This window comes from Hydra vulgaris, chromosome 13, assembly GCF_038396675.1.
Source record: "Hydra vulgaris chromosome 13, alternate assembly HydraT2T_AEP".
Taxonomy (NCBI): domain Eukaryota; kingdom Metazoa; phylum Cnidaria; class Hydrozoa; order Anthoathecata; family Hydridae; genus Hydra; species Hydra vulgaris.
The window spans coordinates 34610566-34631406 of record NC_088932.1 but is presented as its reverse complement, the minus strand read 5'-3'; the positions used below and the strand labels follow the sequence as shown (position 1 = coordinate 34631406).

The 20841-nt window shown below is 29.2% G+C and overlaps 1 protein-coding gene across 1 annotated transcript; it reads right to left on the bottom strand.

Moving 5' to 3' along the window:
• Window positions 1–567: 567 nt before the first annotated feature.
• On the bottom strand, window positions 568–2091 carry LOC136089832 (uncharacterized). Its single transcript, XM_065815922.1, has one exon. It carries the CDS (start codon window positions 2089–2091, stop codon window positions 568–570), a length of 1524 nt encoding a protein of 507 aa, XP_065671994.1.
• Window positions 2092–20841: the final 18750 nt, after the last annotated feature.

Below are 20841 nucleotides of genomic sequence, written 5' to 3'. Positions count from 1 at the left end.
AGTTTTTTTGTGAAATAAATGTTTTTTTTAGCAATATTGTGCAATAACTATTTTGTTTTGTTATGCATATATTATATATTTTATACAGTACAATATTTTATACAAACAAATCAAGACGATGTAGGGTAAAGTGAGGTTAACTGGGTACAGTTTTTTTTGGGTGATGTAATTGTAACAAATTACTGCTTTTCAATATTTTTTCTGTTCATAACTATGAGAATATTAATATTCCATCTAATAAATTCAAATGAATTAGTTAATATATGCTGTGGCCTTGTAAATATTGCATTTTTTAGACATGTGTCCCGTGGCCCAGTTAACCACAGTGACGGGTTTAACTGGGCCACCCTATGGGGTTGACTGGGTACATACTAGTGAAACTACAATAATATTAGTCTTTATTTTGATAATATATTTAGTTAAGAAAGATAGAATTAATAAACAAAATAAACGTGATAACAATAAAATTATACAATAAAAAAAACACAAATTAGTGAAAAAATACACCTTTGATGTGAAAAAGTTGTATGAATATTTCAACTATTAAACATTAATAAAACACTATGTTTACATAACAATGGAATAATTGGAAAAATCGAATTGAAAGGAATATAAATTGGCGAATCGTCCCGTTTCTCCGTGAAATAGAGGAGTTGGCAATTTTCGAACAATATTGGATGAAGGAACGAAGGTCAGCTCCTCATCTGTAATATAAAATTTTGTTGTCCTATTTTGATTTTTCAGCCACTTAACGCTAAAACCATCTTGCGTTTTCGAAATTATTTTGGCAATATAGTGCCTGCTAGACTTTTTCTTAGCTCCGTGCACCATAGCAAGCACGAAATCATCGACGGTTATGGGCTGGTTAAAATCATCCGTATCTTCTCCAGAAGATAATTCTGAAATATCCAATGAAGAATCGGCATACTCTTCTTCTGATGATCCTTCATCACTGGACTCTATTAATATTTTACGCTTTTCTTTTCTTGGGGCAATGGACTTAGGCTTAGATTTATTTGCACGCATTTGTGCAGCTTCTTCCAATTGCCGTTTGACTGGAGTATTCGTTAAAACAGCAGACTTTCCTTTCTGCTTTGGTTTTCTGTTATTTTTACGCATTCCGGCTTTAGGGAATGGTCGTATTTGTTCCGGAGAAATAAGTTGACAGTCAGTTAGTGAGGTTGGTATTTCTATAGTGGTTGATACTGATGTTGAGGGTAGTGTTGTCGATTCAATGGTTGTATCTGAAACAGTTGGATCTGGTCTATCTGTAACTGTTGCAGCTAAAAAATCTTCCTCTGTAAATATTTGGGAATCAAATGGATAGATTCCTGCTGCTTTGAACCCTTGGGAAATATTCCTTGGCGTAAATGCTAACGGAAAAGCAGTCCCCAGTAATTCTCCTATGTCATAAATTGTGATTGGAGTCGCAGGATGGTTTGTCATCCAATCATTGCAGGCTCTGTTGTAGTGTTTTTTTAAGGGACCGAATACGCTCACATCCAGAGGCTGCAACTTATGGCTGCAGTGCGGAGGGAAGGTCAGCAACATTATGCCATTAGTCTTTGCATAATTCAACGCAGCAATACTTAAGTGGCTCTCGTGGTTGTCTAATAATATCAACTTTGGACTGTCTGTTGTAGGTCTTACGTGATCGACAAAATGTTTGAGGACATCAATAAAAATATCTGAAATCATCCATCCAGATTTTGTTGCTGCACCTTTTGTTCCAACAGGTGCGCCTTTAATCATGTGTTCCTTAAAAAACACTCTGGGAAACAGCAAATATGGAGGTATTGCAGTTCCTGTAGCTCTAACAATACAACATGCTGTAACCAAGACACCTCGTTCAGCTGATGTTGCCTGGCCAACTTGCTTTTGCCCCTTTAAAGCCAAAACTTTTACTGGTTTATGTACACTTGTGAGACCAGTCTCATCTAAGTTAAAAATGTCTTGTGCTTGTAGATTAAATCGGTTAATAACACCTTCTAAATTTGAAAAAAATGCTCCAACATTAGTTTTATTGAAACTAGTGCAACGGCTAAGACTAGTTTGTTCGGGGGTTCTTAGCGCCAAACTCTGTCGCCTCATAAACGAATGCAGCCATTCTATTCCAGCCATTTTTTCTTCTGTCCAATTACATTTCACGTTTTTGTTATTTGCTATGGCAAACTCAAAAGCTAAGCGACGAACTTGGGTAAATGAAAGTCCATGGTGCATGTTGACTGCATCTTGAATATATTTTTTCAATAGCAATTCTTCACTTGAGTTGAAAACGAGTAAATGTTCATTTGATGGTCGAAAATTAACCTTGACTCTATCAGGTGTATTTTTAACTTTGAGCACATACCTGGCTAATGTATTTTTTGGTATCTGATGACTGGCCGCTGCTTTTCTTATCGATAGTTCTCCTTTTATAATTTTTTCAGTTGCCGTTTTTAAAGCATCAATGGAATACGATCTGTGCGTTGTGGTACGTTGACGTTGACGGGGCATTTTAATTTAATTTATTTATAAACTGGAATAAAAAAAAACATAATTAGTTGATATAAATGTTAATTAAATGATTATATTAAATTAATTTTTCATTGGTGGGGTTAAGTGGGCCGTCCCATATAACCACATGAATAGCCGGCCCACTTAACCCCACTATATCAAAATTCATATTTTTACAAAAACTTACCAGTATTTTAAATATTTGCGTAATTTGTGATAATTATTCAAATAGGCACTATATTAAAGTTCAGAAATCAGTTATTAAAACTCACAAAACTTGATAAACACAGATTCTATCAACTTTCTAACGCTGCAGTAAAACAATACATGTGACTTCCAAGAACAACAAATGCTTAATAAAATTTTAAAATGGCTGCCATTTGCATTCAAAATCAGCAGCAAGTAGTGCCACCTAGTGGATCGTTTGGGAAACATCAATAAAAGCGGTGTATTCAAACTGCAGAAGTATGAACAGCCAGTGGCCCAGTTAACACCTGTACCCAGTTAACCTCACTTTACCCTATTCATTTACCGTTTCTTTTTTTCTTCAAATAATAGCAAGCCGACTGCTAAAAATTTGGCAGCCTAACCCGTCTTTACCCTTTTCTCCCAGTCTGCGCAAGTACGTTTTTCAAACATATAGAAAATGTTTAATGGTCGCTTGAACGACGATTGTATTGTAAAACGTTTAAAAACATTCGAAAAACTTTTCAATAGGGATATATATATGTATATATATATATCCTTATCTCCTAGTCGAAAGAGATTTTTATGGTTAAAAAAAAGTCTCTTTTAACAACAGTTTTGCTGCCTCGACCATTAAGCTATATTTTATTGTCGTCGAAAAGTTAAAACATTCAAATTATTTCCAAAGTACATTAAGGGTTATCGCTTTTAAAAAACGGCAATGATAATGACTAGGACTAGAAAGCTTTTTTTAATTAATTTTGTTTTTGTTTTTAAAAATATTTTTAAAACATGCGCGGAGTGTTGCTACATTGACTACCTTTTAGCCTGCTGCTACAAGGGAGTGTTACTACGTTGTCCATTTTACGGACTACTGCTACATCGACTATCTTATAGCCTGACTCGCAAAGGAGTGCTGAGTAATTCCATGTCAATTCATTCAGAAAATTTTAAAAATGTCACTATTTGTCTCAGATTTTCCTGATTTTTATGCAGTTGAGAGTTATTAGTAAAATAAGAATTCCTTGAAAATTTTAGCTTCTGGTTCTAAGAAGATCCTGAAATATGATGAAATATTTACCTTCAACAGATCTTGGCCATGCATCTTTGTCCCCTCAAAAATGTGATCTTTGATCTTTTTACTTAAAATTTTATACATGGTTATTTTCAGGGGTGAAGAATCCGATAAAACAATCAGAAATGAAAAAATTATCGCTAAGTACCTGCAATTATCAATTTAAATAAATTTTGGCAATTTTATATATACCGGATTTTGATGCTCAAGAAACCATGTGGCCTTGATAAAAGCAAAAAAAAAAATTACACGTCCTTCTATATTCAATAATCTTTTAGAAAACATGAGGAATTTGATCAGCAAGTATGTGGATTGCTATATATGGATAACAGAGCACGGGCCCCACTTTTTTGTAGCGGAATCTTCTGATAAATTTTTCACTACTTTTCAAACTAGCTGGAGCTCTGAAGCTTTCAGCATTTTTGTAGTGCCGATAAACGTGCGTTTTAAAAATTTTTTAGGGCTCAAGACGCTAGGGGAGAGGGAGGGGGCATGTGCCCTACTTCTTTGAGCGGAATCTTGTAATGGATTTTTCACCACCTTTCAGACAAGCTGGAGCTCTGAAACTTTCAGCATTTTTGTAGTTCTAATGAACGTCTGTTAATATGAAGGGCAGACAACCAGAGGGCCGTGGGGCTGGGGCACTCTGGGCCATGCCCAACTTATTTTTTCAAAAAAAAAATTCAACAAAGTTAAGATAACTTTGAAGACTTTGTCTTAATTAAACTTGTTACGTTTTATTCAATTATTTACAAAATAAAATACAAAAAAATAAAGTATCAAGATTTTGTTAATATTTGCTTAAATGCATCAACGGTCAAAGTATACAAACGCCCAGTTGTTGTTGCAGGTGCATCGATGCTACAAATTATGTTGGTAATTGGAACCCAACACTCATCTGCTCTAGATGGCCAAAAAAGTTTGTTTAAAGAACCGTGTGGATGCATAAATGTTACCATAATATCTTGCTCAATATTGTCAATTTCATTTATCATACCAATCCATTGAAACAAATCATATTAACACAGAATAAATTCACCAAATTTCAATGCATTGATGTTAATTTGCTGATCAGGTTGAGATCTTTGAATATCAGAAAAAGAAAAAAATGCCTGTTTTTTTAACTTCTTCACTTGTTCGTTTAAAGCTAATAGTATCTATATATTCTGGGTTAAATTAATGATAGCTCCTAGTTCCAGGAATCGATCTACTTAGCTAAAAACGTGTTTTCAAAGTGGTGCGCAATTCTGTCAGTCTTTCTTTTTCAATATTGAAAAACAAATCCCCTTACTGTCTGTACAGTAGTCAAACATTTTATTACAATTCAATATCTGGTTATTCATTGGCCTTTGTAGACTTGCATTTGCAGTTTATCGTTTTACAGTGCCACCAATACCATCACATGGTGACTTACCATGACTTGTAGCAAAAAATGTCTACTCTGCATCAATATTAAAATCATTTTTATGGAGACAGATATTGTAAAGGTTTTTGTGGTTTTTATACTGTGCAGCACAACCGTCTGAAAATAAAAAGTTTTTAAAATTTTAGGATGATATTCTTTTAAAAAATTAACTATTTGTGTCTGAACTTCATACACAAAACCAGTGTCATGCTCATTGCCTTGCTCATTGACATGAAGCAAAATGATTATTCTTTAACCTGGTGATTTCTTTTTAATAAATAGATGGCAACTGGGTGTGCATTGAGTTTTGCACCAATGATATTCCATTGAGTTTTGCACCAATGTGCATTGAGTTTTGCACCAATGATAGTGCATTGAGTTTTGCACCAATGATAGTGCATTGAGTTTTGCACCAATAATAGTTTTGGATTTCATCTTGAATCACAAACGCGTAGTTTTAATGCAAAGTCACCTAAGACGATACAGCAGTCTTTGTCAACTTTTCCTATTATTGCCTTAGGTATCTTGCCTGACGTTTTCCAATGTAGGAATGAGTTGTTAACTTGTTTATTGCCTCTGATAACATTGGTTTGTATACTTCAATTGTTGTTGTCTGACAGATCAATGTTGTTCTTTCTGTTCTCTGCCACTGATTAAATGACACCTCTTCGTCATTGTCATTATCAATTAGCTGTGATCCAAAAACTTGTTTAAAGAAATATATCTGGACAGTTCGGACATCGATGAATCATGTACTTTTTACTAATCACATCACAAAAACAACTTTCATCATTAGATCTTTGTAAGAACAAATTAATTATATATTGTTGGTCAAGAGTATTGCATTTTGATGGTGGGTACATCACAAACAGAGTGAGTCCCTGATGCTCCAACAGTTGTACACCATTTTGGTATCAAACTGCAAAACCTAGAAAACCCAATAACTTCTTGAGGATATTTAGTTTTAAAAGAAATATAAAGTTCTTTAAGATTACATGAAATCAGTCGCTTTTGCATCTGTTGTTTTCTATAAATACGTAATCTTTTTTACCGGGCATTTGTCTAGTAAGTTCTTAATTATGGTATATGTTGTTGACTCTATTTAATGTTATTTCAGAAAATTTTTTACCTTTCTTAGTTTCTGGAACCTTTCTTAGTGTCTGGAACTGTATCCCACTTATTTCTTTTAGTTTGCGCGCTTTTTTAATTTGGTATTCAGGGACGTTGAATTATTGCGCAGCATAATTTCTTGACCAAGGCTCAGGTGTAAAAGTTAACATCTGAATTTGAATTTTACGGTCAAAACAACTAATTTTTCTTTTATTTCTGCTGTTAGTTTGTCTAGATCATCGCATTTACTTTTGTCAATACTTTTGGCATGAGGAATGCTATGTTTCAGTTCTGCTTCGCTAACATTATATACTTTTGAAATATGATCTTCATACTTTGACATTTTTTTAACTTTACTTTTAGCAATAGATAACCATTGATGTTTTGGAAAGCCATGAAGTTTTATGGGAAAACAACTAAATGCAACTTTTGAAAAGAATCATGACTGATTCTTTTCCAAAGTTGCATTTAAAAAAGATTACTCAAATTCATAAATAGCTAGTTCATTAAATTTACTTATCGTAGCATCATAGCAGCTTTGACATGGTTGATATTCGGACACAACATTTAGAAAATTGATTCTGAATTGTTTTGCCATGTTCAAACTTTTATAAACTAGAAGATTTTAATTTCATTATTCAAAACAGATTTCACAATGATTCTTTTTCAACAATTATTTACCTTTTTCTTTTCTTTTCGATTTATGCTTGTCAAATAAATTACATCATTTTATATGTTTCTTTTCACTTTTCAAGTTTATACTAAAAAAATTTTCATGGTGAAGACAGCTTGTTACAATTTTATCATCTGCTATTCCAGATCTTCAAACTAATTCTTATCTGGCATATTCTCTATAACAATCAAATCTCTTTAAATCAATCTTTTTAACAGTTTTCCAAAATCACATGAATCCATTCTTACTGTAAAACTAACCTTGATAAAAATAACAAAGAAACATTTAACATTTTAGAATTAGCAGATAACAATTAAAATAATAATTTTAAAAAGTTATATATTTTTTGTTGATGTTATGTTATGACAGGATGTTTTTTTACTGTTGGATTTTATTTAATTAAACAACGTGCAGTTAACATTTTTGCGTTGAAGTATATAAACTTTTTTCAATTTGAAAAATTTAAAACTATACAATGTAAAATTCTGTTAAAATCGTTATTTTAGTTGGATGACTATTTTTAATCCATAAACTTGCAAGTCAAAATGGTATTGCAAGATTCCGCCTCAAAATCGTGGGATCCGTGCCCCGTTATCCATAATGGAAATCCACATTCTTGCAGATGAAATTCCCTATGTTTTCTGAAAGTTTATTGAATATAGAATGATGTGTAAATTTTTTTTTTATTATAATTAAAGCCACATGGGTCTCTTGAGCATCAAAGTCAGGTATATAAAACATTGCTTACTTACAGGTACTTAACAGTAGTTTTTTACATCTTCACCCATGAAAATAACCAGGTACAAATTTTTAAGTAAAAAGGTCAAATGTGACTTGGAACCTTTAAACAATGGACACATTTCTGAGGGAACAAGAGAGGCCTGACCAAGATCTGTTAAAATTAAAGTAATCATACTTCAGGATCTTTTTGGAGCCAGAAACTAAAATTTTTAAGGACTTCTTATTTTACTAAGTACTTTCAACTGTATAAAAATTAGTAAAATCTGAGACATATAGTAACTGGATGAACTGACATGGAATTACTCTGCTGTTACATCGACTATCTTATAGTCTGACTCTCATCGGAGTGCTGCTATATCGATTGATAGGGTAGGCAGTCTATCATTCAAGAAAAAAAAATTATTCAAGTTTTTAAAATTTTACTGGTCTGGTTTATTGGAGCTCATTTTTAAACTACAGTTTATGGAAGAAACTTTTCGACAACCATGCCACCATGCAAGACTATATATATATATATATATATATATATATATATATATATATATATATATATATATATATATATATATATATATATATATATATACATATATATATATATATATATATATATATATATATATATATATATATATATACATATATATACATATATATATATATATGCATATGTATATATATGCATATCTATAAATATATGCATATATATATATATATATATATATATATATATATACATATATATACATATATATATATATGCATATGTATATATATGCATATCTATAAATATATGCATATATATATATATATATAAATATATATATGCATATATATATATATATGTGTGTGTGTATATATATACATATATACATATATATGTATAAATATATATGTATACATATGTGTATAAATATATATATATATACATATACATATATATATATATATATATATATATATATATATATATATATATATATATATATATATATATATATATATATATATATATGTATATAATTATATATGTATATAATTATAAACATATATATACATTTGTATATATGAAAATGATATTTCACAAAGCAATGTGTAGGAATTTAACCATGTATCCGTTTTTGATCCGAGTGCATGGACCATCACTACATAATATAACTTTTTTTATGTAATCAATGCAATAGAGGTCAAAATTTCATTTAAGTATGTAGTAGTGGCGCGTTTTGTTTTATCATTACTGTCGGATATTATTACAACTGATTTTAGCTCTAATTGGTAACGATAGATTACAACTGTAAAGAAAGTAATAATTGATTGCGACCAATGAGCAGCTTGAACAGCATCCTGATAACAACATATATAGTTTTGTGAATAATCAAAGTGTATCAAAATTTGGTCTGGTTCGAGATTTTCTTTTTGACTACGGTATTACTCAGACCGGTGCTTTTTAGTGAGATGATGCTCAGTAAGCTCTGGTAAAAGTCGCGGAAATGTTTAAAAATACCTTTCATGTTTTTTTTTATGTAAAGTGAGTACACAGCGATGATCTTTTTTAATCCACCAACTATAGGTGACTAAGGTATTTATGTCTCTGTTTTTGGGCAAAGATACTTTCAATAGTTTAGTATTACAGCACAATGAACATTTTATTATTCAACATGGGTACGTTGGGGGCTTGCACAATACATAATTTTCTAACTATTTATTGCAATACAATGGAAAAGGTATTTTAATTGCCAAAACAGCACACAAATAAGTAAGATTACTGTGATAAATACAACCACATCTTTCAAGTGGTGTATCTTTGCACGTAAGAATGTATGTAGGCCTTAATTGACCAAGCTTACTCGATTTAATTGTTTTGCTAGCACTCTCCTCCCAATACAGTTGGTGCAGTCTTTAAATTCATAACTAAGTAGCGCTTTTGAACTTTTTCTCCGTCAACTTTCAATTAATCTTTTCTTCCAGGAGACATAACTATTATTTCTTCTCTTTCATAAAATACTTATACTTTTTCAATTCCTTCTGATGTGAAGTGAACTAAATGTGTTTCTTTACCAGAGCATAGACCATAGCACTTAACTGCTCTACAGCACCCAACTGCTCTACAGCACCCAACTGCTCTACAATACTTCGTCTTTTATTAGGAGACTTTGGAAAAGCCTGTTTTGTCCTAAAAATGTCATTTAAAATGTTATATAAAAATGTTATATAAAAGAATTCAAATTATGCGTAAGCAATTATATTAAAAAATGTATGTTAATATAATAAATACTTGTTTAATGCCTTTCTCATTGATGATTTGCAGTTATAAAAATTGTCTTGTGTAGAATTTAGACTGACGTTAGTATTGAAATCAAGTTTTTTTTTCATTTATAGCCTTTGGTTGCAAACCTTCGCTTAATTTTTTTGTTTGTTTTCTTTTCTTGCTGTCAATGACTGCTGCCATAGATAACTTCTCGTTTGTTTTTTTTTGTTTTTTTAGCAAAGCTTTTCTGTTTCTTGCTCTATAAACAACAAACAACAAAAAGAAACAACGTTTAATCTAAAAACAAATTGCCTTTTTGTTACAAATTTTTATTTCTAAAAAAAATAAAATTCTTTATTTCAATTTTATGAAATTCGTTACTCATAGTTTCAAAAAAAAACTTTAACAAGTTTAGTCGTAAAATGAATAAACAAACAGCAAATTAAACAATAAACAAAGTTGGTTTATATTATAACTCGTTTGAAATGAATTAAATCGTTTGCGCTTAAACTTTTTTTTTAACCCAAATAGCCGTTATGGAAAATGAAAACATATCGTGATGGTCGTAACGTACTTAGTAACATGTTAAAATGGTGATCTAAAGCACTATAATGGTGTTGTTTTTTTTGAAACGATGATAAAATGTGTATGAGTATCTTTACTTTAACCATGGTTACCATGGTTGTAGTTTTAAAAAGTTTGATACTAAGCATGGAAAAAGCTTTTTGACTTTTTTTTGTGACGTAATGTCTTGTTTATATTAATATGCTCTTTTTATAGACCTAGTTAGAGTTCGTTTTTATAAAAAAAATTAAGCATAATGTTTAATTTTGCCTTTTGGTCAAATTTTAAAGTAATAGTTATTTAAAAAAACAGCACTGAAACTTTTTCCAACGCTTCAACATGACTATATATAAACGTCAAAAAATGCTCATATAACCGTTACAACTTTAAAAGTATGTAATAGTATGATAAAATGATTTTTTTAATAAATTTTCTTCTTAAAAGCTTTTTTAAATAGTTAGAAAATAAATTAATCAAGTTTTTATATGTCGCTGTGAATTTTTTTTTTTTTTTTTCCTCTATTACGTGGTATTGCCCATATATACATATATATATATATATATATATATATATATATATATATATATATATATATATATATATATATATATATATATATATAAATATATATATATATATATATATATATATATATATACACATATATTTATATATATATATATATATATATATATATATATATATATATATATATATATATATATATATATATATATAAATACACATCAACTTATCAGATCTCTTTATTTAACATTCATTCGTCCACTCTTGAATTTGCAGTTTGGGTTTGGTCTCTTTATATGAAAAGAGACTTTAATGCGATGGAAAAAATACATCACAGAGCAATTAAAATTCTTTTATCAATTACCAGAGTCTTCCCGCCTTAAAAAAACTTCAGGGTCCTTTAAGGGCTAGCCCTAAAGCGACCAAAAAAAACCTCGCGTTAATACTCAAAAGATGAGTAATAAAGCGTGGTTGTTTTTTCGAAAATTAGACTTATTACATAAACTGTTATGTATTACATTTTATTTACATAGTAATGCTATTCAAAATACAAGATAATAATATTTATTTAAAAATGTCTTTCTCTTCTTTTGTCGAGGATCGTTATCATCTTCGTTGTCCTCTTCACTTCACTCGTCACTTCCTTCGTCACTAGGTATATCTTTCTCGTCAATCGGAACTGCTGTTTTATTACGTCAATCGAAACTGCTGTTTTATTACATCATTGCAGCAGACAACCAGAGCGATCTCTGGCGTTATTGAAAAATCGTTCAACTTTAAATCAATTTCTTTTTCCAAGATAACGGGGAAAACGTAAAGTGTTGAAGCTATAAATACATCATATTAAAATAGTTACTTAATAACTACCATTTATTTAAGACACTGTTTTATATAATCACATCGGCAATATAAACATGCATAAAAATAAAAGTAAATTGTTAATAACAATAGAGTAACAACTTCGTCACTTCATTTTATTGTTTTAAGCAGTAATTTTATGTCAAATTCGTTACTCAAAAGGCTTCTATTTAAAATTTTATTTTATTATATTTTTTATATGAAAATTATTCGCAGTAGCTTTAAATTTCACTCACTTTTAAGCAGATTTTCCAGGTGATTAAAAAACTTAAGTTTGCCATGAGTTCCGGGCCTGTTGATCTTTTTTTGCGTCAGCAACTTATTAAGCCTCTTGAAATATGGTCATGGGCAGTCAACTCTCCTTCAAGCATCATCTATGACAGCTAAAAAAAATTAGAAAAGTTTTATTAATTATTATTACATTAACAATTCAACAGTTTATGGCTATTGGCATATTCAGAAATTAATAAAAACAAACCATATTCTTTCGGTGCTTTTCAACTTTAGAATATTGCAATACAGAATTAAAAACTGGGAACTAGAAGACGTCCTTCCAACCTTCCCTGACTTTGTTCAAGGCTTGTCAACTTTGATTGAATAGAATTTAATTTACAAAGAATGTTCGCATTCATAAGAAAGTAACCTGTAACGAAAGAAAGTGCCTCTTATGAAAGAAAAAGACATTTTACTAATCTGTACTCAAAGCAAATATTACTCCTATTTTCCATGAATAAACATTGTACAAAATAGTTACTGAGCCACAGCAATATTCAAAGCTTGTGCACTAAATGGTCAACATTTAGACAATTGCAAATACCAAGCATACTATCATGCATCTCTAATAAACTTAAATCAGCGGAATACCTGGGACTAAACTAAAGTTACAACATTTTACAGTAATAACAATAGTAATAATAATAGTAATAATAATAATAATAGATATATATATATATATATATATATATATATATATATATATACATATATATGTATGTATGTATATAAATATATATATACATATACATATATATATATATATATATATATATATACATATATATATGTATGTATGTATATAAATATATATACATATACATATATATATATATATATATATATATATATATATATATATATATATATATCAAGATAATACTTTTGCATGAAAAATAAATAACTTGCGGCATACCTTTGACCGATTACACAGGTCAACAAAACAAACAAACATTTTCTGGTACCGAGCAAACAATTTGTTTTTTGAATAGCATTTATCATTTTTATTTCAAATATGCAACTCATTTTTTACCATCACGTCAAATTGTAAAGATATTTAGGTTCAAATCTTTAGTGTTTGGGGTTAAGTCCCTCATATCGTCGAAAAAAAAGTTATTCAAAAGTATGTCAACCTGGGTCTCAAAAGACGCGTATTTTCATAGAGATTTTGAAAATGTTATTCGTTTGTCATAAAAACAAGTATTTTTTGCATTATTGCTTTAGAGTCTAGCATTTTTTTACATAAATTTTTTTTCAATTAATTTTAAGGAAAAATATTTCCCTTTTCTAAAATCTCTATGAAAATACGCTTCTTTTAAGACCAAGGTAGACATACTTTTGAATAACTTTCTTTTCAACAATATTAGGGACCTAACCCCAAATACTAAAGATTTGAAGCTAAATATCTTTTCAACTTGACGTGATGGTAAATACTGAGTTTCATATTTGAAATCAAAATGAGAAATGCTGTACAAAAAACAAATTGTTTGCTCGGTACCAGAAAAAACAAATTTTTTTTTCGACCTGTGTTATTTGTCTGTGAAACGCTTGAAACCTAGACGGAAATAAATTCATTAACATCATCAATTTTATTATGCGAAAGATATAGAAGTATACTACAATTTTTTAAAATTTGCAGTTGTCTTGATAGATGCAGGTAATTGCAAACTAGAAATCTTTAAAAAATATATAGCAATAACACAAAACAGAATAAATCTCAATTTATCATACAATTTATCATACGAAAATTTAAAATAAGTTATGTTCTGATACATAAAACTAGAATGAAGCAGTATTAAATAGGAGTGTCCCGATTAAGTTATTCGGCCGGATATCTGGGCCGGGTTTGTATATTGTCCGATATCTGGTATCCGGTGGGATAATAAATAATCCGGTTAGTTATACCGCATATTTCATGTTTATCAATGATAAGAAAAAAACTTGTATAAGCTATTGCTGGAGTTTTAAAGATGCACAGTTTAGGTTTGATCAAATTATTTGGTAATTGACAGATTGATAGAACCTAGAACACAGACTTTAACGTGTTCATCTTTTTGAATAATCTAATAATTAATCTAAATCAAATTAAAAAACGATTCAATAAAAAATTGTTCAAGTTGAATTAAGAACTAACTGTACACAAGAACTTTAGATTTTATCACTCATTTATAAATTTATTTGCATTATAATGTATAAACAACAACATTTCTCTGCGTTGAGGTAACAGCCTTGATCGCTTTTTCTCATAAATATTTCCATATTCAGAAAACAATCTCTCTGAAAATACAGAAAATACTGGTGGTGCTAATAATTTAAGGGCTAAATTTTTTAGCAATGGAAACTTTTCTTCATATTTCCAATAATTTAAAGCATCGTTGTTTTTATCTATAATAGATTGATTAAAGAAAACATCAACTTCTTGAGCAGCTTGTACAATGGAGACTTGATCTGAGTTTATATGACCATCATTTTCTGAAAAATGATTACAAATGAAGTTACAAAATACAAATTTTGTAAATATATTTTAAAAAATTAAGATAAAATTAGCAAAGCAATTTTCATTAACAACTTACAAAACTTTTACAAGAATTAAATATAAATATGACATTTAAATAAGTTATTTATAATATACAGTAAAATTTTATAATAAAATAATAATTGAATGAATTTTGATAATAATAGTAAAAATTGATAATCTTATTTAGTTTTGACAAAGTACTAATAAACGACAAGTTTGCTGTAAATTTTTTAGAAACAGAAAAAAGTTCTTACCTTCATTTCCTTCATATTCCGCAAGTTCTAAAAAGCAAGAATCAAAGTCATTCTCTGTCAAATCAACTTTCTTTTTTTTGGCTTTTGGTGTTAAATGGTTGGAACTAGAGTTCATTTTCATTTCATTGATTTTTCAATACAGCCTCAATAGCATTGATCTTGCTTGCTCTCTTTTATCAATAGGAAGAAATTTGAGCTTTTTGCGAGGATCAATAAGGTGGATAAAACATATCTCTCATCATTTCTAATATCTAGATTATCTTGAGAAAAGAATCTGTTATTTAAAGATGCTAGAAGATATGTTGTTATTTGAACTGTATCATCTTTTTGATCAACTTTTGATAAAAAATTTCGTAAAGTACATACATGAAGTATTTTGTTGTTGTTGTTGTAATAACTTAAATTATGTACATGCCTTTGATGAATGATTAAAATGGCCTGCTATCCTACGTGCTTTAGCTAATAAATCTATTACTAATCTTTGGGATAAAACTGCATCCTTAATCACAAGCTGCAAAACATATATTTGGAACTACTGTTGACAAACTACAAACATCAGAACTCATAAACTTAGTAAGTTCATAAAAAGGTTTTAAATTATGCAATAGACTTTCAATGAGTTTCCAATCATTTGATGTGAATGTTGGCAGCTTATTATGATCAGCTAAATATATTTGAACTGCTCTTTTAAGCTTCTGAAGTCGTTCAAACATTAAATATGCACTACTCCAATGAGTGGGGACATCTTGCACTAAAAGTAGAGGTGTTTCATTTTGTTATTGTTGTTATGATAACTTAAATTCTGTACATTCCTTTGATGAATGATTAAAATGGCCTGCTATCCTACGTGCTTTAGCTAATAAATCTATTACTAATCTTTGGAATAAAACTGCATCCTTAATCACAAGCTGCAATAAAGGAATTGTGCAACGAACTGATGTTATTTGAGCAAGTTTACTTCCTAAAGACATATTAGCAGCACCATCTTTAACTAAACTGTGTCTTCTGTTTGAATTAATTTCCCAGCTTTCTAACATATTGATGAATTTCCCAGCTATATTTATTCCTGTGTGAGATTCTGGAAAATGTGAAGCATAGAGTACAGCATATTTGCGTTCAAAAGTATTTTTTATCCAATGTCCTGATAAAGAAATAAATGTTTTATTATATGAGGGACAAGTCCGAATATCAAAAGTGAAACTTATGGACTGTGATTTTTTAATTTCATTAAAAACTTTCTTCTTTATATCATCATACAATTGAGGAAGAGCATTCTCTGAAAATAAATGTCTGCTTGGGAATACCTAGACTGTAAATGACCCATTAAACTATTAAATCAATTCAGTAATACTGAATGGTTGGTTATCTAAAGCGATCATCATAGCTACTTTTTTATGTATTTGCTTTGACTTACCATCATTATATTACCATATCTTTTTTGATGAAGTTTTATCTTCAATTGACATTTGTTTTTATTTCACACATTTTCTTTAAGATTTGCATGCTACTTTTTGAACGTTCTTGTGGAGTTGAAGATGCTGAAGGTTCAATATTATTTTTTCTTTCCTCTTCGTACAGTTTTAAATGAAACTTTTTGGCGTGATTGTGCAGTGATGTTGTAGAAAATGATTTTTGACCAGAATTATTAGATCCCCTGCTTATCTGCTTTCCAAATGGAATGCAAATTGCTATTGATTCAGAAGGATCATTTATTTTTAAAAGCTTCCGAACAAAACTTGTCATTGTAGAATCTTTACCGTGATAATATTTTGTAATATTTGGCTTAATAAAATACCTGTTGAAGGTTTTGTATAAAAAAATTATCGGATAATTTTAAGATAATTTTAAAATATTCGGTTATCCAGTATCCGGTCGGATATTTAAAACAAGCTATCCGGGACACCCCTAATATTAAATATATATATATTTTTTTTTAAGGTTTAGAAAAAGAAAAGATCATACATTAATTTGACAATTTGTAGTTGTTGAAGAGAAACACTAAGCAATAAAAAGCTGTATCAAAAACTTATCATTTGAAAAGTTATAGCAGAATTATCTGTTTATAAAATTACATTACATACATTTGATGATGTTTGGATATTTGCTTCTTTTGTACTCTAGTTATGTGTAGAAATTTATTATCGTCGTTTATCACCATTAATTTAACTCTTTTACAAATTTTGAGTTTTTCGAATTCTTAAGGATTCCATCCAACCACATCATCAATGAACAATTCATATTGATTTATCAGATAACAATAAAATAAAACATATTTTCGACTGATGTACTCTTTCAGATATTTAAATTATTACTAAATTATATAAAATATAAAAGCCATTAACAGTATAAATATAAACATTAAACATCAGTACAATATAAACATTAAACATCATTAACTAATTTTGATGATACAATTAAAAAAATAGATGTTGAAAGAAACTTTAAATATGCCTTTTTTGTAATAGAATGCATGAAATATTTACCCTAGCAATATATAAAAAACAACTAACTTTAGTGCAAAATATTATAACAGTACTGGTTTTTAACATACTTTGTTATTATATTTAAATATTTACAACAAAAAATCTACAATCACATAAAAACAAAATTATCATTACATTAAAATGATAGACTCATTACACAGTCATTGAGTGTCAACCCTTGAATATGTTATTTGCAAATGGTGTAATAATGTACTCATTGCCATTATTAAAATAAATACATTTATTTACGATCTTCACACCAGTTACAATGATATTAGACAGAGTATAGATACCTATACCAATTGAACTGGAAGGATGAACAATTACCATGCATCGATTGACAAATTACATCTTTTTTATTAAATTAAAGCTTTTTGACAATTACCACGCATGACAAAACCATGCTTTTAGAAACAGCGCATTTACAAATATCATTACGTATAATGTTTCTCTTCCGAGTTTTAAAGTTTCATAAATTTTAAATTGACTAAGGGCTAGCCCTGATTTTGCCCAAACCTATCCCTTATTGGGATTTGCCTTTAACAAACCCTAATGTTTAAAATTGAATAATATTAACTAGACCTTATCAAAAAAGATAAGCTATTTTAAATGTATATTAATAAATAAAATGTCAAAAAAAAATTTGCCCTTAACATGCCCTTAACCATTAAGCGACCCTAAAGGGTCCTTTAAGTCATTTTAAAGTAATTAGTTATTCTCTTTTTAAGAGGATATTGCTTTAAATAACATAAAGAACTTGCTAATCATTCTTCGATGGAATAATTTTTTTTAACAGAATTACAAATACATGGAATTAACTTCCCATTGAAGCTGTAATTGCAAAGTCGGTTAATTGTATATATTACTTTACATATATATTTATATACAGCATTGGATCCAAAATCGAGAAAAAACAGAGTTTCAATAATATTTTGTTAAATTAAAAAATTAAACTATTATCATAATAATATTTTGTTATAAATTAAAAAATTAAAATCTAGTTGATAATTAAACATTGTTCTTGTATTTTTTTTTTATATTTTATATTTTTCAAGTTATAATTTATTATAAGTTTTTTAAAAAATTTTGTTTTTATATTTCTTAGTACTTAAATTTTTTTTTATTACAATTTTTTTACGAACAAGTTTTATCTAATAAATGGCTTTCTAACCGGCATCGGTTAGGAAGAAGACGTTATTTTCAGTTAAATGCCAATCCGCGGTGCTCTGTAATTTATTCTGAAGTTTTTTTCTAATAATACTTTAAAAAGATTAAAACATCTATTTTTTCATCAAAAAGCGAACTACGAAACTTTGTGACAAATTCGGAAGTCGAGGAGAAAACTCTTTCTGCTTCCGAGGAAGTTGCTTGAATTCTGCGGATGGCTAGTTCAAATTTCAAAATTGCTTCTGATTTCACACCAGTTATTTATATTTTTTTAACTGATCACTGAAGGTCTTGACTTTTTTTGGCTTTTTAGCTGCTGATTAATTTTAATTTACAATATCTTGATTTGAACGTGATCTTCTGATTTTGGATGGAGACTTTTTTCTTTTGTTGCAAATAGTAAATAATGTTTTTACAATTTTCGTATCTGGAGATTAACGCCTCTGCAAAATTAGAACTGATGTCAGTTTCTAAAACGTTCAATTTGCTAACTTTCCAAAAAGGGTTTCAATAACCATGTTACACTCTAAAATTGTTGCATTTAGTTTTTCCAAACGAACTGCAGCGTTAGCAATGACTTCCAATAAGTCAAACAGCGATTTTAGAAAATCCAAGTCAGTTTCATCTAACATGTTCAGGTAGTTCTTCGAGTTTTTACAGCTTCTAAGCAATCCAAAAATATATTGATCATCTGAAAAACACTGTTCTATCTAGTGCGGATATCGAGTTACAGTCCTTTGTCATGCGAAGATCTGTAAATTTCGTGTATTTTTTATAATTATATCAAATTAAAAACACTCAAATGAATTGAATGATACTGGCTGATCTGATAAGGAAACTTAAATATGGTACCCAATTTCATCATCCACCTACAGCCATCCGTAGTTTTACCTGGAATATCTTCACTATCTATACCAAATTCTTTTAATTTTTTCCTTATCAAAATGTTTAATGTTTCGACAGAACTAGGAGATGGCAATCACACCATTCCTAAACAATACGTTCTGTCGAGATAAATATTTAAATTGTAGTATCTTCTACCTATATTACTACACCTTTTGTGACTTGTTATTCTAAATTTTTCTTTTTTCGCTTTCAATGCAGCCTATTCAGTATCATTAAGTATTTGGCTTCAGCATGAAACATTTTAATTTTTCTCTGAAATTGTGGACGCTGACTTGGGCAAACTATGCCTATAATTTTTAACAAACATTCTTAGTGTTTTAGATTGAGTTATAGACCTAATCGAATATCTATCAAGAGCTTTTAACTTGGCAAGAAGATAGTTTTACGTCAAAACCAGTCAAAACTGGTTTGGAACTCTATGGTTTTTAATCTATTTTCTTGCAACTTTTGACGTGTCCAATCAGGTCGTTTGCGCTGCTTTCTGGACCAGCGATTCTTTGCCGACATTTTTTGCAATCTCCATATTCCTTATCATATACCACAACTTTATCAAAGTAATTCCACGCTTTTAAAACTATTTTTCTCTATGAAAGAAATATTATCAATTTGATTATGACCTCAGATATTTGTTTTTAATTTTATTTTAGTTGTGATAAGTTATCACAAATTTAAGTCATTAAATAAATTATTTAATCTAACAGGTAAGTATAATTAAACATTATTTGTTATCACTTGTTATCACTGATAACATTTTATTACACAATTTTGCCAAAATGCACAGTGGGCCGGATATTAGTCTTATGGTGAACAAAATTATTTTGATCATACGATATACGACACTACTTGTGCAAAATCAAAGTATTATATGTTTGAAACTTACCTCGTTATTTTAAGACCAGTTTTTGCAGGGGCGGACTGGGAAGGGTTCGGCCCACTATTCCAAGTTCATTAGCGGCCCTATTACTACAGGTCCAACCCCCCCACCCCAAAAAAAAAAAAATGTTTACTCATATTGTTATTACGGGCCTTTATAAACTTTGTGGGTCGAAGGCTAAATTATCTTTTATACAAAATAATAATTACTGAATGTTATGAATATGTTAATGGTTTTTATACTATTATTATATTTATGTTGTTGTACAATATCTAAATAGTTGATATTGTCATTAACATAACTTTTGCTAAAATCTTGTCTAAATTAGTATGAAAACATAACATAAATACATAATAATATAATGTGATAAATTTGATATAACATAAAACATAATTAAACAAAATAAAAGTAATGATACTTTATGGCCTTATGCCCTTATAGGTACTTAGATAGTTAGGTACAGTTAATATAAATTGAAATATTAA